This window comes from Chiloscyllium plagiosum, chromosome 6, assembly GCF_004010195.1.
Source record: "Chiloscyllium plagiosum isolate BGI_BamShark_2017 chromosome 6, ASM401019v2, whole genome shotgun sequence".
NCBI lineage: Eukaryota > Metazoa > Chordata > Chondrichthyes > Orectolobiformes > Hemiscylliidae > Chiloscyllium > Chiloscyllium plagiosum.
Window position 1 is genome coordinate 101,928,392 of NC_057715.1, and position 26,064 is coordinate 101,954,455.

A 26,064-nucleotide genomic window follows, 5' to 3' on the forward strand; every position below is an offset into this window, starting at 1 on the left:
TGCGCTGAGTTTCATTGGAGCACTGCAGCAAGCCTGAGACAGAGAGGTTGTCCAGGGAACCGGGTGGGGTGTTGAAGAGGCAGGCAACTGGAAGCTTAGGGGCAGACTTCCCATTCTAAAGACGTTTGGGGAATCAACCACAATCACAGTCTTGGTTCTAAAGACTTGCTTTATCTTCCATATTTATCAAATGAATTTAAATTCCTCCCGTGCTGGAATTTGAACCGATGTGTCCAGAGCATTATTTTGGGTCTCTTAAGTCCATAATGTTACTGTCAGGCTGAAAAAGTGCAGCAAAGCAGTTATGTGGTGAGAAATGAGGGAGGATGGGATGAGAAAGGGGAGTGAGATTAATTCCATGTGACAGCCCCCACCCACAGCTGTCATGGTTGCTGGACTACAGCCTTTCATCCTTCATTGGAGGGTCTGTCCCTATGCAATCACTGCCTGCTACCATAATCGTATTAAACCTTCAGAAAGCATAAAATATGGGCTGGGAGGGTGGGAATTGACAGAAACAAGTGTCTGCTGCCCTCTGACAATGACAAAACATGCTGTAGCCAGCCACACAAGCTACAAAGACCATTTGTTTTCCCAAAGAGTGGATCGACAATCTTTCTTCCCAAAGATAATAGCACTGTCAAAGACAGATGCCAAAATAAATAGTTACAGGCCTGAAATTTAAAACTTCAAGACCTATTGTTGGATATTTCCATTTATACATTTTTCATTGCCAGGACTGCCATCTCAACAGGTTCAGATAGCCTTGTGGATATCGATGAGGATGGAATAGTGTGAACAGTGCAATCGCCACAGAACAGATACAAAAGTGGAAACCTTGTACGGGGGCTGCCTTTCCCCGCTATTCCATCATGAATCAACATCTTTCACCTGGGTCAGTGGAACTGTTGTCATGTTAGTGTTGCAGGGCCTCATATTGGCCTCAGTACCCTTCCAATTGTTGTTCATTGCACAACGAGCCTGTGTCCTGCCATTAATATGCCCTCACTGAAAAAGTGAGGTGGGTGTGTCAGGAACCTGCTGCATGGAGTCCACACCTGGAACTGCTCCTGACGATAGATTTCTGACCAGGGCATGCAAATCCCACACCGATCATTAACCTCCTTGGTGAACTGCTCCTGTTCATTTTGTAAGTGTTTCTCTGACCGTCCAACCCCAACTCCTCTGGAAACATCGTTGATCATCCATGATTAAGGCTTGTTTTTATTTCAAAAATATACAACATTGGAGTTTGATTCTATCCAAACAAACCAAAGGTATCTCTAACTTGGACCAGACTATATTTACATATATATGAGGTAATGGGAGGGTCCGGGAACTGAACGGACCCCCATTTACCTTCAGTAGGAAGACCTCAGATGATGGTCTTTCCGCACTGCAGCCTGGCAATGGCTGCCTCAAGCTTTAGTACGTCCCTCAGCATGTCGTCCTGGACCTTGAAAGGTGCCAGTCTGCAACTCTCGGTCAAGATCAATGCCTTGTTTTTAGACACCAGCAAGTTTTGGGCAGACTAAAGAGTGTCTTCATCAAGTTGATGTTTGTCTCAGTGTGTGCATCCCCGAATCCAGTGTCACATCCTTGAACTGTTCATTGCCTTGATGTTCTTTATCGTTGTCCCTGCACTGACAGTCAACAGCAGGCTCCTTTGATTCGTTGTAGCTTTCCTTTAAGAGGGACTACTATCTCTATAAGTTGGAAGCTAGCTGAGTTGCATTCTGGCTCACATACTGTTGGTCCTCTTATTGTGTTTAGCACGAAATGAGTGTGTGGTCATATTGGACATTAGCTGTATCCATGGAAATGAGGAGGTACTGTGAAGGTTGTCAGTGGACTGAGTCTGAAAATGGCAAGCTCTCCACCCAAAAAACGACCTTGATGATTCTTCCCAAAAGTGGTAGTTAGCATTGAAATGAAGACAATTTATTTGATCAGTAAATTCTGTGTGCATGAACTTGACAGCAACTTGGTCAAATTAACCATAATTACGAGATTAGACTTGTTTTCTGCTTAGAGACCAGTAAGAAAGGGTTTAAACTAATCTGCTTCATATTAACTTACAAAAATTGATTCTTAATGTCGGAAACGCTCTTTCAATCCACTTATGATGTATTACTTAAAAGATATTGAGTTCCCAATGCTTGGAGTATAATACAGAATATACTTGACAGAAATTACATATTATTTGCCGATGCAGTGGGGCACTGATGATGCAAATTCATGTTGCCTCTGCCACAGTTTCAAAGAACAAATCCACCCTAATTATAATTGTGAATAAGCTGAAAGGTCACTTACAATTATACTGATTGTTTGTTTGTGTCCAACTGTGCACAGCTGCTGATGTCAGAGACTGTACTCAATTTAGTTTGATGGTGTACAAAGAGGAAACCATTTTACAGTCCAGTGAACTGGTTCACCTGCCTCTGAGGTTTCCAACCTTCCAGGATTGTCCAGGCGTCTGCCAGAAAGCAGAGATTAACATAAGAACATACTAATTAGCAGCAGGAGTAGGCCATGTTGTCCTGTGAGCCTGCTCTGTCATTTGATGATTGTGGTTCATCTCATTGGCAACTTCTCCTTTCCTGCCTGCCCTTTATATCCTTTTGACTCTTTGATCAGTCAAGAATCTATCTAACTCAGTCTTTACAATGTCCAACGTCCCCACCTCCACCGCTCTACGCGGAAGCAAATTCCACAAACGAATGACCTTCTGATAGAAGAGAACTCTCCCAATCAGAAACAAAAACAGAAATTGCTGGAAAATTTCTGGCCACTGGACCTTAAAGTTAACTCTGATTTCTCTCCACAGATGTTGCTAGTCCTGCTGAGCTTTATCACCAATTTCTAATCTCCTAATCAGAGATCAAGAGAATTTTAAAAACCAAAAGAACTTCGGATGCTGGAAATCAGAGAGTAAAACGGAAATTGCTGGAAAAGCACAGCAGATCTGGCATCATCTGTGGAGAGAAATTAGAGTTAACTTTCGGGTCTAGTGGCCAGAAAGTTTCCAGCAATTTCCGTTTTACTCTCTGATTTCCAGCAGCCGAAGTTCTTTTGGTTTTTCAAATTTGCCTAATCTCAGATGGGAGAACCCTTAATCTTAATATTCTCTAGTTCCAGTCTCACCCCCATCGGAAAACATCCTTTCAACATTTACTCTGTCAAGTCCTGTCTGTATCTTGTATGTTTCAATAAATTCATCACTTGCTCTTCAATATTGTCCAATCTGCATAATCTGTCCTCATAACATTAAGTGCCTGGACACAGCGGGGAGCAACAGGCGAGAAATTTGGTTGCCCATCTTCTAGGCTTTCATGATGGCCATACAGATCAAGGTGGACACCATGCAAACTCCATGTAAAATCTACGCAGGAATAGGCCATTCAGCCCCTCGAGCCTTAACAGCCATTCGGTGAGATCTCACCTGAATGAATTGTTGAGTAGCTTGAATCGCTGTCATGTTTTACTTCTGCACTGTCCCGTGTCATCTGTGCACAAGATGGTGGCCTGTTTGCAGATCGTGTGGTGCAGCCATCCTGATCTTGCCCAACACCGGCTGCATCTTAAAGGGACACTGCACAAAATTGTTACAGCAAGGCAAGCAGCAAAAAAGATTTCAATTTATTTAGGTGACCCGGGATGTTCAAAAATGCATTGCAGCCAATGTAGTACTCTTAAAGGTTAGGAGGTACCATTGTCAAAACATGTGGTGCTGGAAAAGCACAGCTGGTCAAGCAGCATCCGAGGAGCAGGAGAGTCGACGTTTCAAGTATAAGCTTTTTGTCACGAATGGGTGCTGCCTGACTGGCTGTGCTTTTCCAGCACCACACGTTTTGACTCTTATCTCCAGCATCTGCAGTCCTCACTTTCTCCTAGCAGCCAAATTGTGTACAGCAAGCTTCCACAAAACAAATAGATTGACCTGATAATTTAGAGTCATAGGGTTGTACAGCACAGATAAAGACCTATCGGTCCACTTCACGTATGTCAACCAGATACCCTGAATTATTCTAGTCCCATATGCCAACATTTCACCCATATCCCTCTAAACCCTTCCTACTCATGTACCCATTTGTTTTTGATGGACTGATGGATGGTAGACAGGATACCAAGGATATCTCTCCTGTTGTTTATCCTATTCAGCCAATGGGATATTTCACATCCACTTTTCAGACAAGAGGGCCCCCAGTTTGACTTTCCATCTGAAAGATGGCACTGCCAACAAGGTTGCCACCTTTTAGTACTGCACTGGAGTGTTAGCCTAAACTTTCAGGCTGAAGTCCAAGGCAGGGACTTGAAACCAGGTTCTTCTAACTCAGAGGTAAAAGTACTATCAACTGAGCCATGGCTGTCTGGAATCCATGCTGATGGCTATGGTACTGGAGGCATTTGTGACAGGGAGGGGAAACTGTACAAGCAAAAAGACCCTCAGGAACAATCCTTAGAAAGGGTGACCCAGAAAGGTAATCTTCCAACGTCTGGAACTAAAGATCTCACACCAGCACCTCATGAAGTCAAATAACCTCATGTGGGAGATCGAGGTCAGTGAGTGCAACATCACTTGATATCTGCGACCTACGTCAACAGTAACCTCTCATATTGCTCAGTACACCACACCAATGGTCCCTCCACCAATTACTCACCCATCAGCACTGCCTAGACATCAAGATTTATACCTGACAGTCAGACACTCACCTCATTCTCTGAGCAACAAAGCTGGCACCTCACAATGACTCTCCACTATCTCCGTATACATTGAGCTTCAACCATGATGGACTTGTCACATAGACACAGTGTGACACAAGCTATTCTGTGTGGGAGGAGGTGGAATAGTTTAGAAGGAGGGAACAGCTGGTAGGGGACATCAGGTGTTTCTTCTGATCACAATGTGCCCATTGCAATAGGAGCTATGTCTTCTGGGTAACAACACATTCCTTCCTGCCTGATATTCCCCTTCTCTGCTCCGTTTATACCCTCATCCACCTGTTCCCAACTGCAGGTGAGGAAAGAGGTAACAGCACAGTGTAGACAAACAAGGCCATGTCACTTGACCTGACACATACAGCCCACAGCTCAGACACTGGGAGCTGCACCTTCCTAAGGAAGATGGCATTATATTGTAAACAGTGCATGGCAAGGCCTTGGCATTTGTACCAAGCCGGGGGAAGGAAGATTGCCAGTTGTACAAAAGGCTACTGAGGAGCTAGATGAGGACCAGAAAGGGCACTTTGAAGGAGTAACATCCAGGAGAACACTGATGGGTATTTATACCACGTTGCCAGTCTGGTCTGCCACACAGCCTTCTGTCAATGCCAAGGATCCCAGAGGAAGCGGCCTCCCAGTTTTTTTTCCTCCTGCTACTTTAGTTCCTGTTCCCTGTTACTCTGCACATACAGAAGCACTGCACAGCTGACCAACCCCCATATATGCTGCATGATTTGCATGGACCATTCAGCCACACTGCCCCCATCCACCTTCTTCCAGAGCAGTAACACTCCCTGGCAAATCTCCACCATCACCAAAATATAACAGCAATCACAGCCTGGCCCCCTTAAATAGTGCTACTGCACGACCTGTCTTGCAACTTGATGGTCTCGGGTCAATAATGCAGACTCTGCCTGGCTATTCAGTGTCCGAGTTTCCAAACCCCCCGAGTCACATCAGCTGGTTGGGCTTTGTGATGCGAGGACACTGAATCAGCACTTTTCAGTGCACACAGGGAAATGCACCTGCAAGTGCCCTTAACCTGGCAGAATGCCACCCCAGCTGTGCAAGAAGTGGCAGCTGGCAGAGTGGGCACTGAGCAATAACACACTTTCCAGTTTAATGACATATGTTTTATTCACATTCCTTGACCATGTCTATTTATTAATTACAAAACCATTGTCAGTGAGGCAAAAGGTGGTTTACTTGGGCAGTCAGGTCAGAGGCCAGAGGTCACATTATAAAACCTTTAGGAATAAATCCAGCTAAAGCTGCCAACCTAGAATCCAGCTCTTTCCAGTTTACAGTCAGTCTGAAAGATTAATCTTTTTTCACAAGCCTCCACAGGGAGTAAAACTTCAAACGTTTTTTGCCTGCATAATTCTGTTTAGAACTAGTGATAGGAAGGGTCTTTGCAAAACATTGGTGAATGGTCTTTGTCAGTTAATTCTGCAATTTGTGGCCATTTGGTTGATAATTTCCTTCAAAATATAAGAGCAGCTGTGACCCTTATAGCTACCATGAGAAGTTGGTATGATCTGCACAAATTGATTTCTGCAGGAGATCTGCTCAAATTGCCCACTGTAGTTTTGGCTGCAGGAGCAATGGAAACCCCACCAAAATGTTATGCGTGATAAATATTCCATTTGTCAGATACCTTGTTTCAAGTCAAGTATTTTCCAGATTCCTAACTGTAGCATATAGAATGCAGAGAGAGGCTGTTCAGCTCATCAAGTCTATGCCAACCCTCCAAAAGAGCTACCCAACTCCCCACCCTATTCCCATAACTCCAAATTCCCCATGGCTGGTCCACCTCACCCTCACATCTTTGGACAAACTACGGGGGAATTTAGCCTGGCCGATCCACCTCAGCCTCACATCTTTGAATTATGGGAGGAAACCAGAGCATCCAAGACAAAACCCACGCAGACATGGGAGAGTGTGCAAATTCCACACAGTCATCAGGGCTGGAACAAGCTTAGGTCCCTGTGCCACTGTGCTGTACCATTCCTTTGACTTCTCTTGAGTCTGAACAGCTTGAAACCTTCTACAGCAGTACCATTTGGTGATGGAGTCTCTTTTCCTTGTTCCTAAGTACCTGACCAATTACTGCCTAAAGGTGACAATTTTCTCCTCTGATTGGCTCATTCCAACTGACTGAACCGAGTGTGCAGAACCCTTGCACTGTTCTCTGTGGCCTATTGAAAAGTTCACAATAATTCTGGGCGGCACAGTGGCTTGATGGTTAAGACTACTGCCTCACAGCACCAGAGACGAGAGTTCAATTCTAACCTTGGTTGGCTGGCCGTGTGGAGTTTGCATGTTCTCCCTGGGTCTGAGGGGGTTTCCTCCAGGTGCCCTGGTTTACTCCCACAATCCAGAGATGTGCAGGTGAGGTGGATTGGCCACGCTAAATTGCCCATAGTGCCCAGGAATGTGCAGGCTGGGTGGATCAAGGATGGGATAAGGGGAGTGAGTCTGGGTGGGATGCTCCTGGTGTGGACTCGATGGGCTGAATAACCTGTTTTCACACTAGGGATTCTAAAAGTAGAAGGCTCACCCTTGTTTCTAGGCAGTATTTAATATAATTGATATTTTGGAATAGTCAAGTATAGTATCCCCTTAAAACTCTCTTGAATGTTATCATTTTCATAGATTGGTAGTATACAATGGTATAAATAGCATAAAACAAAACATGGTTTTCATCATGGTCACAAATAACATTTGGGCCACAGAAGTGCTAGGTGAACACCATCTCCAACTAAAGAGAATCAGACCATCTCCCCTTGAAATTCAAAAGCATTATCGTCACTGAATCCCCTCTATCAACATCCTGACTTTTACTATTTACTTTTACCAGCAACCTGCCTGAATGAGTGCAGTCCCACCAACACTTGAGAAGCTTGGCATCGTCCAAGACAACTTTAATATTTGGTTTCACTTGATCCATGGCATTAAGCCCTTACAGCTTTCACCAATTCTTAGTGTCATTGTGTTTAACATGTAGAAGATGCATCAAGCTTTATTTGACAGCACCTTTTAACCCCCCAACCTCTGATACCTGAAAGGACAAGGGCAGTGGATGCACGGAAACACTGCTCACCCAAATGTTCAGGCCAGGGCACACATCATGTTGACTGATCATGTTACTGATCCTATACTGGTCAAAACCCTGGATCTCCTTCCTAATAGCTCCATTGGTGTACCTACACCATGTGAAATGCAGTGATGCTTACCAGTGGGCAATTCATCTGAAATTGCCAGAAATGGCCAAATCCTGTGAAAAAGTTTTTGAAAAGTGACATTGCTCAAATTGGTGCAAAACTTCAAATTTACACCCTTATTGTTAGTCAATACTAATCACTCAGGAAAGATCGTTTGTTTACTAATTTGATTTTATTATTGTCACATGTTCCTAGGTCCAGTGCAGTATCAACAGACAAAGTGCATTGGATAATAGAACTTAGTGAAGAACACAATGTTACGGCTGTAAAGAAGGTGCATAAAGTGCGAGATTAACTGCATTTGTTTAACAAGCTTTGAGTCTTTCACGCTCCCCCCCACCTTTTTTTTTTAGATTACTTACAGTGTGGAAACAGGCCCTTGAGCCCAACAAGTCCACACCGACTCGCCGAAGCGCAACCCCACCCATTCCCCTACATTTTACCCCTTCACCTAACATTACGGGCAAATCAGAATGGCCAATTCACCTAACCTGCATGTTTTTTTTGGACTGTGGGAGGAAACTGGAGCACCCGGAGGAAACCCATGTAAGACACGGGGAGAATGTGCAAACTCCACACAGGCAGTCGCCTGAGGCAGGAATTGAACCCGGGTCTCTGGCGCTGTGAGGCAGCAGTGCTAACCACTGTGCCACCGTGCCGCCCTCGTAGAACATTGTTCATAACCAAAAGGCAAGAACACTTGAAAGCCATAACTTATGCTTTTCTTCATAAAGATGTTACAAATATGAAGTATTATATTGCTTTGTTTGCATTGTCTCCTGAACGTGGAGTAAAGTGAATGAAGAGGTCATGTGACCTGTTCTGAATCTTGCTTGACAACGAACCCTTGGTTATATTAGGTTAAAGGGATGGGCAGGGGGACCTGGTTGCTGGGCTGTTATAGGTAGTCTGTCAGTTTCCAAGACAAGTAAATTTTGGAAAGATCAGGTCAGTAGCCAATTATTCTTTAAAATAGTGCTTTAATTCCAAGATAGAATGGAATTGTGGATCTTGAAGATAGCATTTCTATTGGATACGATATACCTGTGATTCGCATTATCATTGGATGATTGAGGACACTGAGTCTGTATTTCCAAGAATTTCAAGCAATAAGGGGTCGAACTTAGTGAAACTTACAAACTTCTTACAGGGTGCATGTTGTTAAGATATTTCATTGGCTATGAATTTAAAGCCAGGGATGTGATCTCAGGGTGGTCTCATTGAAGCCATGGATTTAGAGGAATTTCTTCATTCAGAGGGTGAGAATTTTTGGAATTCTCTACCCCAGAATGCAATGGAAGCTCAGTCATTGATTCAAGAAATAAATTGATACGTTTCTGGAAACTAAAGCCATTGAAAGTTGTGAAGGTAGTGATGATTTGGAAGTGCCGGTGTAGGACTGGGGTAGATCCTCTGATAGGCAAAAGTCAGGTCTGCAGATGCTGGAGATCAGAGTCTAGATCAGAGTGGTGCTCGAAAAGCACAGCAGGTCAGGCAGCATCTGACAAGCAGGAAAATTGACGTTTTGGGCAAAAGCCCTTCATCAGGAATTCATCAGGTTCCTCCACAACCACCCGATGAAGAAGCAGCACTCTGAAGGCTGGTGCTTCCAGATAAACCTGTTGGACTATAACGTGGTGTTGTGCGATTTTTAACAATGAAGATAGTGCATTGATATAAATGATAGGCCATGATCAAATTGAATAACAGAGCAGGTGCAACAATCCAAATTGCCCATTCCTGTCTTTTTATGTACCTGTGAAATGGACCTTGAAATAGTCTAAAGCAGCTGAAACAACAGGAAAACAGAAATAGACAGGAGTGGCTGTGTCTCTTGTAGACCATGCAGAATGGAGCTCACACTGGGATTGAAGAGACCACATTTATGAGGATTTATATGGGGTTGGACATTTACCCTAGTTTTGGTTGGAGGAAGGGATCCCTAGATTAGCCTTCACTGTTAGATTTACTTCAGGGATTAGAAGTCATTCAGCCATAAAAGAAAAAAGGAAACATGTTAATGAAAAATTAGATTAGTTTTGGACTGGTTCCTGGATAATGAAGTGAACACTTCAATGACAGAGAAAATGAAAATCATGGAGGGATATGTTCAGATTTTAAATGAGGAATTTTTTTCTATCGTTTAACATATAAGTTGCCTGCTGAATTGTGCAAGAGCAATTGTCCATTTCACTTTCTTATTACAGTAAAATCTTTACAACTTCAAATACAGTCACTTTCTGTATGTTCAAATATGTTTTAAAATGTTATCAGCTTTGAAGCAGTTTGTAGCAGTAGTGGTAACATTTTTCTTAGCACATTTTATTGTGAAGTGCATAGTAGCAAAAATCAAGATCAAAATGGAACTCAACCTATTTCTCCAAGTCATATCAGACTTAGAAATTTAACCAAATCACCAAAAATAATTTCTTCTTGCTTATGTAATGACAGATGGCGTCTGAGATGGTGTCTTAATACCTTGATGTATAGTGAATTGAAATGCAGTGACCATTATGTTGGTAAATGCCAAATATGCATGATGTTCAAGATCTAATTACCTTGCAGCATACAGTAACAGATATTACTCAGTAATGAAGTGTTGATTATCTTTCAGTACATTGACAGTGATTACACCTCTGATTATCCTTGTGGAATTAAACCCACCCACCACCATCCAGAGATCATAGGGCCAAGATACAATCATGTCACCACATTAAAGTTCGCACATTTACGTAGATCTTATAAGCTTCGGAGTTAAAAGTGTAACTTACTTTACACTCATAAAAATATACCTTTAAATCATGTTACAAAGCTGTCCTTTATTCTCTGAGATATAATAGTTGTCATGCGTCACTTCAGTTTTACTCTCCTACTTGTATTATCAGGTAAACCACTCTAATAAGAAACAAAGACATACACCATTTACAGTCACACAGACAGAAGTGGCTGTGTCTCTTGTAGACCATGCAGAATGGAGCTCACACTGGGATTGAACAGAGCACATTTGTGGGGACAGCAGATGCACGGAGAGTTTTACATCCAATGTTTGAAGTGTAATTACTATTAGGTAAACATTGATTGAGGTAAAAAAAACTGGAAGTACTACAGATGCGTAAATCAGAAACAAAAACAGAAGATGCTGGAAAAGCTCTGCAGGTTTTGCAGCATCTGTGAAGATAAATCAGAGTTAACGTTTTGGGTTCAGTGATCCTTCTTCAGGGCTGAATTGGTTGAGGTGTATAAGATTATGAGGGTTAGGGACAGGGTGAATAGAGAGCAGCCGTTCACCTTGGTTGAGGTGTCAATCATGAGGGGGCATAGTTTTAGGGTCAGGAGATTCAGGGGGGATTTGGGAATAAAAACTTTTCACTCATCAGGTGGTGGGAATCTGGAATGCACAGCCTGGGAAGGTAGTGGAGTTGGGAACCTTACAATATTTGGATGAGTGCTTCAAATATCAGAACACCCAAGGATATGGGACAAGTGCAGGCGTACTTTTACTGGTAGTTATGTTGGTACAGATTCAATGGGCTGATGGGCCTTTTCTGCATTGTATGAATCTATGAAATGGTAAGGATCTGGGGAAAGCACCCGGCTCCTCTTTGAAATAGCTCCGTATGATTTTTTGCGCCATCGAGAGAGAGCAGGCGGTGTCTTAGTTTAACAACTCAACTAAAAGATGGGGGAGCTGCAGAAGTGCAGCGCAGCCTCAGTATAGCACAGGAGCCAGCCTTGACTTTGTGGTGAGGTCTCTGGAGTGCACTTAAACCCACAGTTTTCTGATTCACCACTGAGAGCGTGACCAACGAGCCATGGAAAATTCTTGAATGTCAGCAATCCTGGATGTTAAAAACCTCAATTTGTAATACTCAGCATAAAGTACGGAATGGCAGCAATGTTCCCAGCAATGGGAAGTGGGTTGGAGAGTTGGAGATGCTGGGAAAGTAGCTGTAAACTCCTTTGGGATGGCTCCCCAGTGTTAACTTTCACAAGGGCAGACTCGATCAGCAAATGACAAATTACTCACTGAAGTATTGTGGGGGATGGAATGGCCACAGGGCAGACAATCAAGGGTGCAAGACCTCAGTTAGTGACCACTTTTAGAAATCCTGGGTGGCTCTCTCATCAGATTCTTCCATTGTCCCTCCTGTGTTCATATTCCACCCACTGTCCATAATATGATGGCAGGTAAAGAGGCAGGCAGTCATTTGGTTGCCTGCCATAGAATTTAACAGGCAGAATAACTGCCAATACAGAGAGCTCAGGACCCAGTCCGGGTCAGGTCTTGCCCTCACTAGACTTTGTAATTCCAGAAGATTCTAGTCAATGTGTCTTATCATTAGTTTGTCCATTTTTACAATGCTGAAGGATGAGATTGGATTTTAATGGTTCATGCGTTTCTGGTGGGAAACCACTGATTCCACTTGTTTTCTAGGATTCAGCCTTTGGATTAATGGTAGCAGTTTCATCACTGAGAAAAAAAATGGCCCAGGGTCCAAATTTCAGACAAATAAAGCATTGACGTTAAATTGTGGATTGGCACCCAGTTGGGTGCCAGCTGAAATGGGTTACCCCCAGGTCCAATCATCAATTGTAGGGGTGGTGGGTATCCATAAAACCTTTCTGATGCATACTATTAACAAATGATATTGGTATAAACATGATAAAGCTATAGAAGGAGAGATGACTTCAAAGCCTGTCAGATTGTTGATCAGCCTGCAAGTTATTCAAGGACTTTTAGCATGTTCTCCAAGGGACATATGTGAAGATATGAAAATAGCAATAATCACTGGGTCTCATTCGATATACTGGCTGTCCAATTTTCCGCTCAGTTTGGATGGGAAGTCATTGTCAGCCTTTTGAAATTAAGTGGCGCAGATAAAGGGTAAGGATGGAAGGTTCTATGAAAAGGGTGAAATCTAGATTTTGTAAGTTCAGAAGACTCCCCAGGGTGGGGAGGGGACAACATCAGAGCAAGGTCATCAACAGATTCTGGAGCCTCTGCAAACTGGCCTTCACTTGGCAGGAAACACACAGTGGCTTTCCTGTTCACACACAAGTTAAAATGGCTGTCAGACACCAATGCTTTCATTGGGTTCCAATAAGGAAATGTCAATTATGGACCTCACTGGCTGTGGGTGGCTAGATAAGCCACCTGTACAGAGATGCCGTTTAAAATTAGAACTGTCATGATTTGGCCAGCTATCCATTTGGCAAGTAACCAAGGAGATTTAACTGCCGTCTGCTGGTTTCAACCAGGGTGGTAAGGTTAAAATCCTTTGCAAACTATTTTCCAGCTTCTTTTTAATTCTCATTGAAAATAGTTATTTAGATAATGATAACAGTCTTATTACATGTTACTAGTAGACAAATATTCTCTCAATTTCTTTGCAAACCTTTATCAAGTAAACTGCAGATAAGTAAACTGCATATAAAATAAATCAAGTTATAAAATATTAAATATGAGATAGGAAATGAAAAAATGTATTTCACACTGACGGACTAAGTGACTCACTGATTAAGATTTTTGGAAAAGTAATAAAGTAGATTGATGGAGGCGGAGTGGTGGACATGATCTACATGGACTTCAGTAAGGTGTTGACAAGGTTCCTCATGCTGGACTGGTCAGCAAAGTCAGATCACATGGAATACAGAGAGAACTGACCATTTGGAAACAGAACTGGCTCAAAGGTAGAAGACAGAGAGTGGTGGTGGAGGGCTGCTGTTTAGACTGGAGGCCTGTGACTAATAGTGTGCCACAAGGATCGCTGCTGGGCCCACTGCTTTTCATCATTTATATAAATGATTTGGATGTGATCATAGGAGGTCTGGTTAGCAAGTTTGCAGATGACGCCAAAATTGGAAGTGTAGTGGACAGCAAAGAAGACTACCTTAGAGTACAATGGGATCTTGATTAGATGAGCCAAAGGGCCGAGGAGTGGCAGATGGGGTTTAATTTAGATAAATGTAAGGTGCTGCATTTTGGAAAGGCAAATCAGGGCAGGTCTTATACACTTAATAATAATGATCTGGGGAGTGTTGCTGAACAAAGAGACGTTGGAGTGCAGGTTCATAGCTCCATGAAAGTGAAGTCGCTGTTTGACAGGATAGTGAAGAAGGCAGATGGTATGCTTGCCTTTATTGGTCAGTGCATAGAAGTTGGGAGGTCTTGTTGTGACTGTATATGTCATTGGTTAGGCCACTATTGGAATACTGTGTGCAATTCTGGTCTCCCTGCTATAGGAAGGATGTTGTGGAACTTGAAAGGGTTCAGAAAAGATTTACAAGATGTTGCCAGGGTTGGAGGGTTTGAGCAATAGAGAGAGGCTGAATAGGCAAGGGCTGTTTTTTTCTCTGGAGTACAGGAGACTGAGGGATGACCTTATAGAGGTTTATAAAATCATGAAGGGCATGGATAGGGTAAATAGACAAGGTCTTTTCCCCAGGGTTGGGGAATCCAAAACTAGAGGGCCCAGGTGTAAGGTGAGAGGAAAAAAATATAAAAGGGACCTAAGAGGCAACTCTTTCACGCAGAGGGTGCTGCGTGTATGCAACAAGCTGCCAGATGAAGGGGTGGAGGCTAGTACCATTGCAGCATTTAAAAGGCATCTGGAATGGGTATATGAATAGAAAAGATTTAGAGGGATATGGGCCAAGTAGTGGAAAATGGGACTAGATTTATTTAGGATATCTGGTTGGCATGGATACGAGGACCGAAGGGTCTGTTTCTGTGCTGTACGTCTCTATGACTCACAGATACATGAAAGAATAAATTAGAATTGAAGATGGTGGAAACGAGGTGATCTCATTGATTGAAATTTTTGAACGATTAAAGCTAGGGATGAGCAATAAATGCTGACCCAGCCAATGATACCTACATCCCATGAACGAATAGAAAAAACCCAAACCTGAACCCCACAATTGAGAACACCATAAAGTATTCCAGTTTTCTTTTAAAATCTACGCTGTACGTATGCATTTTAATAAAGGTGGAATAATGGTTTATGTTACTTTATCGAGTAATCAGAGGATCTGGACTAATAATCTCCTGTGACACAATTAGTCAGTGGGTTTGGCTTTAACGAAAGGTTGATGATTTGAGACCACCAAGGGATTGAGCTTGTGCTGTTCTCACTCCATCAGCTTTCAAGGGATCCTTGTGATAAAATGGTAGCAATCCTACCTCTGAACCGAGAGACCCGGTTCAAGTCCCACCTGCTCCAGCAGTGTGTCGCAATATCTCTGAAAATAGACAAGCCATTTCGGACCGAGATGAGGAGGAACTGATTTACTCACAGGCTAGTGAACCTTTGGAATTCTGTCCAGCCAGAAGACTGTGGAAGCTTAGTCAGTGATTTTAAGGCAGACATTGATGGATTTCTAGGTGCTAAAGACATCGCACAAGAATGTGGTAGATGGTTAGTCATAATCTAGAATAGCAGAACTGACTCAATGGGCTGAATGGTCTACCCCTGTTCCAATGTTCTTACCAAGTTGTTACTTAACCAACCTTTACAGAAGTGGAATTGTTATCCTTACCCAGTCTGGACTGTATGTTATTTCAAACCTACAACAAAATGGTTGACTGGTAACAGCGCTCTGAAATGACTGGGAAGTCTCTCAGTCATATCCATTAAATGGATGGTACTGTAGGAATTCCTTCACCACATGGAATGGAGCAGTTCTGGGAGAGAGCTCTCCCACCTTTCTAGCCCTACGAGTGACTCTCAAACCTCTTAGTGAATGTATCTAAAAAGAAACTATTCTGAGTCGCAGGTAGATAGGTTAGTGAAGAAGGCGTTTGGTATGCTTTCCTTTATTGGTCAGAGTATTGAGTACAGGAGTTGGGAGGTCATGTTGCAGCTGTACAGGACATTGGTTAGGCCACTGTTGAAATATTGCACGCAATTCTGTTCTCCTCCCTATCGGAAAGATGTTGTGAAATTTGAAAGGGTTCAGAAAAGATTTACAAGGATGTTGCCATGGACGGAGGATTTGAGTTATCAGGAGAGGCTGAACAGGCTGGGGCTGTTTTCCCTGAAGCATCAGAGGCTGAGGGGTGACCTTATAGAGATTTACAAAATCATGAGGGGCATGGATAGTATAAATAGATAAAGTATTTTCCATGGGGTAGGGGAGTCCAGAGCTAGAGGGCATAGGTGAAGGGTGAGAGGGCAAAGATATAAAGGAGACCTAAGGGCAACTTTTTCATGCAGAGGATGGTACATATGGAACGAGCTGCCAGAGGAAGTAGTGGAGGCTAGTAAAATTGCATCATTTAAAAGGCATTTGGATGTGTATATGAATAGGAAGGGTTTGGAGGGATATGGGCCGGGTCCTGGCAGGTTGGACTAAATTGGGTTGGGATATCTGGTCAGCATGGACGGGTTGGACCGAAGGGTCTATTTCCCTGCTGTACATCTCTATGACTCTATCTCCCAGAAGTTAATTGTGATCCAAAGCATAATTAGAAGGTTCACCCTCTCTTTTAGAAGCTGCTCAGTAAGTGTTGCTGTCTTGACATATGTGGAATTTTGTTACTCTGTGTTCAACTCTGCTGGATTTACTAGGTCTTGCCTTTGTTTTGCAGGAGTACACCATTGACATCTTCTTTGCTCAGACCTGGATTGACAGTCGCCTGCGGTTCAACAGTACAATGAAAATTATCACTCTCAATAGCAACATGGTTGGATTCATATGGATACCAGACACTATCTTCAGGAATTCCAAAAAGGCAGATGCTCACTGGATCACCACGCCCAATCAGCTGCTTAGGATATGGAATGATGGGAAAATCTTGTATACTTTGAGGTGGGTTAGGAACTATCTGATGACATCTATTTAAGTAATTGGTTTGTGTTATTCATAGTTTGGGGGAGGGGCGGGGTTTGGCCTAGTGGTATTATTGCTGGACTATTAATCTGGAGATCCAGGTAATGTTCTGGGGACCTGGGTTTGATTCCTGCCACGACAGGTGGTGGAATTTGAATACAGTAAAAATCTGGGATTAAGAGTCTAATGTTGACAATGCATTCACTGTTGGAAAAACTCATCTGGTTCACTAATGTACTTCAGGAAATAAAACTGACATCCTTACCTGGTCTGGCCTACATGTGACTCCAGACCCATTTCAATGTGCTTGACTCTTATCTACACCCTGGAATGGGTAACAACTGCCAGCCTAGCCTGTGATGGCCTCATCCTGTAAATGAATAAACAAAGCAATTGGGTCCACACTGGTTCTGATCCCTCTCCCACATACAGTACCTTTTTGGTTTTATTCATTCAAGGAATGTGGGTATCACTAGCTGGCCCAGCCCATCTGTAATTACTGCTTGAGCTGAATAACCTGTTCAGCCATTTCAGAGGGTAGTCAAGAGTCAACCACATAACTGTGGATCCGGACTCACGTGGAGTCCAGACCAGGAAAGGATGGCAGATTTCCTTCCCTAAAGGAATTTGGTGAACAAGGTGTGTTTTCACAAGAACTGACAGTGGGCACATGGTCAGCATTAGGCTAGTGTTATTCCAGATTCTCATTGATACAAATGTCACCATTTGCCATCAAGCTCATGTCCCCAGAATCTTAACCTAGCTCTCTGGATTTCTAGCCTAGCAACGATACAACTATGGCCTCAAGTCTTCCTATCCCCCTATTGAATTCCAGTAGAGGGAAGGAGATTGGAGGATTTTCTTCTGCACCACCACAAATCAAGGGGACTCCTTTGCTGACTCGAGGACATACTGTTTATTCTGGGTTTTTTTCTAAGGCCTTGGAGGAAATTATACCAATTAAACTTAACATGAGTCCTACTGAGAAAACACCAAACAAGAAGGTAATTGATCCTAAAAGATGTAAAAGACCATTCCAAAGCCGTGCATTGCTCTACTGGAGCAGAAGATGAGATTATTCTTCACTGAGCACTGGCTGAGCTGACACTTTGCCACAAGAGAAGCTTGGCACGCCTCCAACATTCCAACTAACAGTTCAGGGCGAGTACTGCTGAATCATCCTTTTAAGTGCAGTGAAGCTGCCCTGCACATGACCATGTGTGATGGGAAGCAACAACAATGTAAAAGGAGAAAACAGAGGTTCAGCTCCACCCCAGAAATTCCAACTGTCTGAAAGAGGACAATAGGGCTCTTGATGGAACTCGTTATCATGTGAATTTAACTTGAACTCCAATTGTTTAACTATCAGGACAAATTGAACAAACTGAGGGCGAAACTTTCGATTGTTAAGAGATAATCCATTTGAAGAGAAATGAGTGTAGTAGATTATAAGACCACAAGATGGAGGATCACAAGTAGGCCATTCCTTCTATCAAACCTGCTTTGGCTGATCTGTTAGTTTTCAATTCTATTTTCCTGCCTTTTTCCCATAACCCTTGATTCACTTACTGATTAAAAATCTGTCCGTCTCAGCGTTGACTTTAATGATGCCCCAGTAAAGAATTCAAAAGATTCACTGCCCTCCGAGAGAGAACATTTCTTCTTATCTCTTTTTTAAATGGGGAGCTCCTTACTGTGAAATTATGCCCTGAGGTCCTAGACGCCCCGACAAGGGGAAGCAGCTTCTCCGCATCTGCCCTATCAAGCTCCCTAATAACCTTAAACATTTTAATAAGGTCTCTTGTTATTTTCCTAAAATGGCTCGAGTGGTCAAGTGGAGTTCTGCAGGGATCCATGGTGGGGCCCTTGCTGATTGTGGTACAGACAAACAATTTAGACTTGAGTGCAGGAACATTAATCAGTAAGTTTGTGGATGATATGAAAGTTGGTTTGGTGGTAAATAGTGAGGAGTATAGCCCCTGATTCCAGGAGGATAAAGACTGGCTGGTGAGATGGCCTAATCAATGATAACTGAAATGCAATCTGGATAAATGTGAGCTGATTTAAACAGGACAAATTAGGCAGGGGAATACATGATGAAAAGTAGGACCCTGGGAAGCACCAATGATCAGAGGGATTTTGGTGTGCAGGTCCCTTCAGATAACAGGACAGTTAAATAAGTGGTTGAGAAGACATACAGGATACTTGTCTTTATAAGCCAGAATGTAGAGTTTGAGAGCATAACAGGTTGTGCTTGAATTGCATAAAAATTTGACTAGACCACAGCTGGAGTATCATGTGCAGTTTGAGAATGCACTCGAGAAGGTGCAGAGGAAACTAACCAAGATGCTGCCTCAGCTGGAGAGATTTGATTGTGAAGAGAGATTGGATAGACTGCAGCTTGGGGCAGAGGTGTCTGAGAGGGGACATGATTGAGAAGTATAAAATTATGAAGATATGAAGAAACTTTTCCCATTGGTGGAGAGAGCAATGACCAGGGGTCATCACTTGATGGTAGAGGGGATGTGAAGATTTTTATTACACCCAGGATATGGTGGAAATCTGGAACTCAGTGCCTGTGATGATGGAGCCAGAAATCCTCAGCACATTTAAGAAGTATTTAGATGTACACTTGTGATGCCAAGGTATACAAGGCTCTGGGCCAAGTCCTGGAAAATGTGATTAGAATAGTTAAGGTGTTTGTTTTTGACGGTTGCAGGCACAATTTGCTGAAGGGCCTTTTTCTGTGCTGTAGACGCTTTTCTGCGCTCAGACTCTCTGACGTAAAACATTTAAAGAAAAATTCAAAATGTTTAACAAAAACATTCCTTTGGAAAAAACATCATGAGTGACAAAACTTGATCTGTAGCTTCCTAGGAAGGTTTAAGGATGGTATTAGGTTAAAGGATGAACCTAACAAATTTGCAAAGAACTATCATAAGCCTGAGGATTTCAAATTTTTGAAAACAACATAAGGTAACCACAAAGTTGATAGAAAGGGAAAAACAGAATTTGAGGGAAATCTAACCTAACCTAATCTACACCTTCTGAAGCATATGAAAAGAGCATTGCTAGTCGAAACGTTGGTCCATCAGAAAATCATGTTACCATGGGGAATGAAAAGATGGTAGTGGCATTGAATAAATATTTGTGTCTGTCTTCACAGTATATGACACAAATTAAATATGAGAGCTAGAACATAACCAAGGAGTTAAAATTTAGGGGTATGATGGCTCAGTGGTTAGCACTACTACCTCACAGCACCAGGGTCCCAGGTTCAATTCCAGCCTTGGGTGACTGGTGCTCCGGTTTCCTCCCACAGTCCAAAGATGTGCAGGTCAGGTGAATTGTCCATGTTAAATTGCTCATAGTGTTAGGTGCATTCGTCAGAGGGAAATGGGTCTGGGTGGGTTCCTCTTCGGAGGGTCAGTGTGGACTTGTTGGGCTGGAGGGCCTGTTCACACACTGTAGGGAATCTAATCAAAATAAGTGAGGGAATTAAGTCAATTAGTGTCATCAGAGGAAAATATTGGAAATAGACTAAAAGTAATGGACTAAAACGCAACAAATCCCTGGACTACACCATAGGCTTCTCATCCAGATAGCCACAGGGATTGTGGATGTGCTGGCTCTAATTTTGCAGAATTTCCTACATCCTGGAATAATTCCAGATTTGGAGGTGGCAAGTGTATTCAGGGAAGGAAGGATAAAGAAACAAGGATCTGCAGGCTGCTAAGCCTGACATTAGTCATTGGGAAAATGCCAGACTATTATTAATGATGCACCAAGAAAAACATAATAAGGAACATGGTTGATAAATTTGTTTGAAGTTTTGAGGATATAACCAGTCGAGTAGATAAAGAGAAATAGCAGATGCAGCATCCTTGCATTTAAAGCCATTCAGTAGGGTGATGGATAAAAAAATTAACATACAGGGAAAGGACTTAGAGACTTGGGGAGGTGTGTCAGTATGCACAGATGAGTGGTTAACCAGGGAACTGGTGGCATAGTGGTAATGTCACTGGACTAGTAATCCAGAGTCTCAGACTATTGTCCCGAGCACATGAGCTTGAATCCAATAATGGCACATATAGTGAAAAGTAAATTCAGAAAAAATATAGAATTAATTGCTGCTCAAATGTAGACATTTTTGATTGCTTTAAATACCCATCAAATTTATTAGCAAGCCATTCAGGTCAAGGCAGTTAGAGATTGACAATAAAAGTTAGCCCAGCCAGTGATGCCCAGATCCCATGAATGAATTTTTGAAAAGGACTGGAAATGGAAAACAAATGGAGCATTTTGAATTGTGGCTTGTGGAGTGGCACAAGCATCATCACTGAGACCTCAATGATTTCTTTCTAATCTAAGACAGACGGTATTGTAACTAAAGATTTATGATGAATGCACGCTCTGCAGAGGGCAAACAATCTGTACAGAGATTAAGTGAGTTGTGTGGTGCTGGAAAAGCGCAGTCGGTCAGGCAACATCCGAGGAACAGGAGAGTCGACATTTCGAGCATAAGCTCTTCATCTGGAATGTTCCTGATGAAGAGCTTAGGCTTGAAACGTCAAATCTCCTGCTCCTTGGATGCTGCCTGACTGGCAGTGCTTTTCCAGCACCACGCCTTTGACTCTGATTTCCAGCATCTGCAGTCCTCACTTTCTCCTAGATTTTGTTAGTAGGCAACAAGGTGGCAGATGGAATAAAAAGTGGGCATGTGTGAGATTATTCAGATTAGATTGAAAAGTGTAATTTTTTTTGAAAGACATCAAGCTTATAAATGTTGATATTCAAAATTTTTGAATGTACCTATACATGGAAGATAAAAATTTGGTATATAGATACAGCAAGCAAATGGCAAACTAGCCTTCATTATAAATATAAGGAAGTCTTGCAATTAATGTACAGAACTCTGGTGAGACTGCACTTAAGGTACTCTGTGCAGTTTCAGTCTCCACATTTAAGGAAGGATACATTTGCGTTGGAAGATTTAAAAGAGAGAGAGAGAGCGAGGGAGAGATAGAGGAAAAAGTGAGAGAGAGGCCTTTGCAGAGGTTCGCTAGATTGGTCCCTGGGCTAGGAAGCTGAATAAACCGGGCCAGTACTCTCAGGACTTTAGAAGAATGATAGGTGATCTAATCAAAACATTCAAGATGATGAATGGAAGCTATTTGACATGGTAGTTACTGAGAGTTTACTTCCCCTGGCTGGTGCGTGTATAATCACCTGATGGGAGCAATCATTTGGAACTAAGGTGAGGAGGTATTAACTCAGAGGTTGTGAACCGGTGGAATTCCGCAGCACAAAGAATTCTGGATGTGCCATAATTGAATATATTTAAAGCTCAGATGCTTAAACTCTCAGCTAATTAAGGGATATTGGGAATGGTTGGTAAAGTGACCTGAAGCTAAAAGTGAGCCATGACCATGTTGAATGGTGGTTAGACTCGACAAGCTGTATTCTTGCATCTATTTCTTTTGTTCTTCCCTGTAAAGCATAATCTGTTAAAAAAATAATTTAAGAAATTGGTGGGAAGAGGATCAGAGACAATAAGGTTCGAATTCCAAGCATTATTGAAAGAACTGACGCACATTTTGTTAAATATATATTTAGCAACAAGCAGTCGGCTAGTCTAATAGCCAATGAAGGGATTTAAAGTAAACATGGTACTGAGGGAGGTGGTAAAATCAGGGAGTTTTTTTTTTGCTGTATTCAAACAGCAAATGGCTTTCTCACTATTTCAGGTAATGGGTGGGTAAGTAGTAGGAGCAGCAAAATTAGAAATTGCTGGAAAACACAGCAGGCCTGGCAGCATCTGTGCAGAGAGAAACTGAGTCAATGTTTCACGTTGAGTAACCTCGTTCTGAAGAAGCGTCACTGGACCTGAAATGTTCACTCTGTTTCTCAGTCCACAGATGCTGTTGGACCTGTGTGGTTTTCCAGTAATTTCTGATTTTGTTTCTGATTTCCAGCATCCACAGTTCTTTGTTTTTTTTTGATTAGAGTAACATAAGCAATTTTGAACAGGTTTGCAGAGGGTGCAGAATGAACTGTTCAGGATAGCCGTGGAAATACAGAGTGATGAGCATAATAGCACTGCCGGGGCAGATCAGAGACCTTTAGAAGTAACAGTGTTTTATATTTTAGATGGAGGATTGGAGAGATAAAAAACACAGATGGGATTGTTGAGTCTTGGGGGAGACCTTCCCCCTCATTACCCTATCAAAGGGGGCATGAAGCCTCCAGGTCCCCTGCCTTTGATATATAGAACTCCTCTATTGTGTTGGCAGCTAGCCCTTGCAATGGGAAACCACGGTGAGTTTGACATCAGTGGTAGGTCAGTTTTTGGAAGGGTTTTGAGAGATAGCATTTACATGGATTTGAAGAGGCAAGAACTGACTGGGGATGATCAGCATGGTTTTGTGTGTGGCAAATCGTATCTCACACACTTGACTGAGTTTTTTGAGAACGTAACCAAAAAGATTGATGAGGGCAGAGCGGTGGATGTTGTCTTCTTAATAAAGCCTTTGACAAGGTTCTGCATGGTAGACTAAGTAGTAAAGTTAGATCACAAGGGGAGAGTATGCCAATTGGATACAAAATTCGTTTGACAGTAGGAGACAGAGAGGGATGGTGGAGGATTGTTTTTTGGACCCGGAGGCCTGTAATCAGTGGTGTTCTGCAGGGATCAATGCCGGGTCCACCTTTGTTTGTAATCTATTTAAATGATTTCGATGAGAATTTAGGAGGCATGGTTAGTAAGTTTGTGGTTGACACCAAAATTGGTGGTGTAGTTGACAGTGAAGAAGGTCATCTCAGATTACAAAGGCCATTTGGGAGAGGGATGAGGAAACATTTCTTCACACAGTGTGTGGATAATCTATAGAATTTACTGCTATGGAAGGCTGGGGAAACCTGGTCGCTGTGTATATTCAGGAAAGAGATAGTTACATTTTTAAGGCACTAGGGATATGGAGAGAAAATGGGAAGATGGCGTTGAGATAGAGGATCAGCTTGGGCATACTGAATGCTGGAGTAGGCTCAAAGATCTGAATAGCCTACTCCTGCTCCTAGTTTCTATATTTCTATGTTTAAAGTGACAGAGCGTGGAATCTTCCCAACCACTGCATGATGTGGGCATTGGCAGAAAATTTGGGAAATAGGGTGAGATCAGCAGTAAGATGAATCTTAATGTCAAGAGCAAAACATCCAATTTTTCAACTGTGTGTTGAAAGGTGGGACAGATTCTTACTAGTAAGCAGGAAGAGACTTATTTGCATCCATTTACATGTATTAACATGTCATTATTAGTTAATCTGACCTCATTTAGTGAAATTCGATGTTGACCATTCCTGACATCAGGAACATTACAAAACAATTTCAGACCTTCCAGACAGCAGTCACCAACGTCTCAGGGCATGCTCCATGGACAATGCCAACATGTACCTTCCCATTCATGGATGTTAGCTCTGAACATATGCCAGACCTACCACACCCATCACTGATCCATTTACAGCTCAGTACTTCAATGCTGCACTTTGAAGTATCTCAACACCTTTCATTTGGATGCTGCTGCCAGGACACTTTGTGGGATAGGTATCCAACGCGCGGGTTGGAGGAGGTTGTACCTCATGGCTTCTCCCCTGCTCCTGTGCTCTTTGCTCACACTTGGAAATCAAGGAGAGGTGATGTGGGTTGCCAGGAGCCACTGATGCAAGGGACAGCTGCGGAACTCAGTTGTTGGGATTGGAGAGGGGATAACGATAATGCAGCTCGACATATAAGAGAGAGAGGTGGTAGAGCACAGGATGGAAAAAGGTAATGTTGCCCTTAATTATAATTAGTTTTGTGATTGGTTCTAGAAATTTTAAACAACTCATTATGTTGAAGCATTGTTGTTGGCTTCCACTTTGAAGATATCAATGAGATGATTTTTTTAAAGTGAGTACACTGCTTGCATACAGCACGGGGACCAAGTGGGGAGAGGCGGGGAGGTGGCAGCAGTACAGTCTAAGGGGCTGCACGCGCTACACACAAGGCACCTCTCCAAGTTAGATACCTCCCTTCTTTCCCTTGGTGACAGAACAGATGCCCCATTTTCTTTAGTTTTCCACTCCCCAGCATATTGTGGTATTAGAGGAGGATTGAGATCCTTAGTTGCTACTTCATAAGGATTTTGAGGGTCTCAGTACACCTCAGGGCAGTCTGCTAAGCGGATACTTAATCCACCCCCTCCACCCTATATTATGGGCACTGGGTAGAAGTCCTTACCCACTTGACCTATTTTACATGGGACCTCCACCATTGAAAACAGCTCTTCGAGAAGTTGAGGAGCTGTAAAATACCCCCTCACCCCAATAAAAGACCCATCATCTTTCTATTACACTTATTTAAAAATAGAGAAAGACAGGGTAACATGATGATGCTGAATTATTTTGATAACAAATGGAATAATTGGGATTTAGTGCTCTTCTAACACTTTTCCAAGATCTGTGGATACAGGATTGTGACAGTGAGGAGTGAGAAGAATTTGGAAACAGTTGTAAACCAGAGTGAAAGTGAAAATAGGGAATTCCCAAATGCATTTTTAAATATATAGTCTTACATAAAACTCTAGGTTGAATTTCATTTTTTTGCTATTGACTGGATCAAAGTCACCTACAAAAACAGACAAAAAAGGGAATAAAGATTTATTTGCGCCCAGGGAATCCATAACAGTCACGTTCGTTATGAGCACACCCTCTCCCACTGCTGTGCAAGCTTCCAGATTACAAAGTCACAAAGGCAAACTGCAGTGTCAGATGTCAGTATTTAGATTGTAATGCCTGTGCTGGCATTGTCTTGTCCCTTGGAAGCAGTGTATCAAGCATGTTGATCCAGCAGATGTGAGCAGGTTTTGAGTATTCGAGTTAACTTCATTTTGAATTCAAGGATTCTGACTGAGCGACAGTGCAGGAATATGGTTCCAAGTCAGGATGGTGTGAGACTTTGATAGGAACTTGCAGGCAGTCGTGTTGCCAATCAGATGCGGTCCTTGCCCTTCTAAGCGATAGAGGTCACAGATTTGGAAAGTGCTGTCAAAGAAAGCTGAGTTAATTGCTGCAGTGCATCTTATAGGTGGCTCACACAGCTGGAGGGAGAGAATTTTGAAAGTGGTTAATAGGATGCCAGTCAAGCAGGCCGCTGTTTCCTGATTGGTGTCAAGTTTCTTGAATGTTGTTGGAGCTGCCCTCATCCAGGCAATCCATTACATTTCTGACCTGATTTGGAGGTGCCGGTGTTG

The 26,064-nt window shown here is 42.6% G+C and overlaps 1 protein-coding gene across 1 annotated transcript in view; it reads left to right on the forward strand.

The window, feature by feature from the left end:
* Positions 1-26,064, forward strand: part of LOC122550884 (gamma-aminobutyric acid receptor subunit gamma-3) — a 592,090-nt gene that overhangs the window by 166,907 nt on the left and 399,119 nt on the right. Inside the window, exon 4 of the mRNA XM_043692286.1 lies at positions 16,537-16,757. Within this exon, the coding sequence (XP_043548221.1) occupies positions 16,537-16,757 (221 nt within the window). The remainder of the gene's footprint in view (positions 1-16,536; positions 16,758-26,064) is intronic.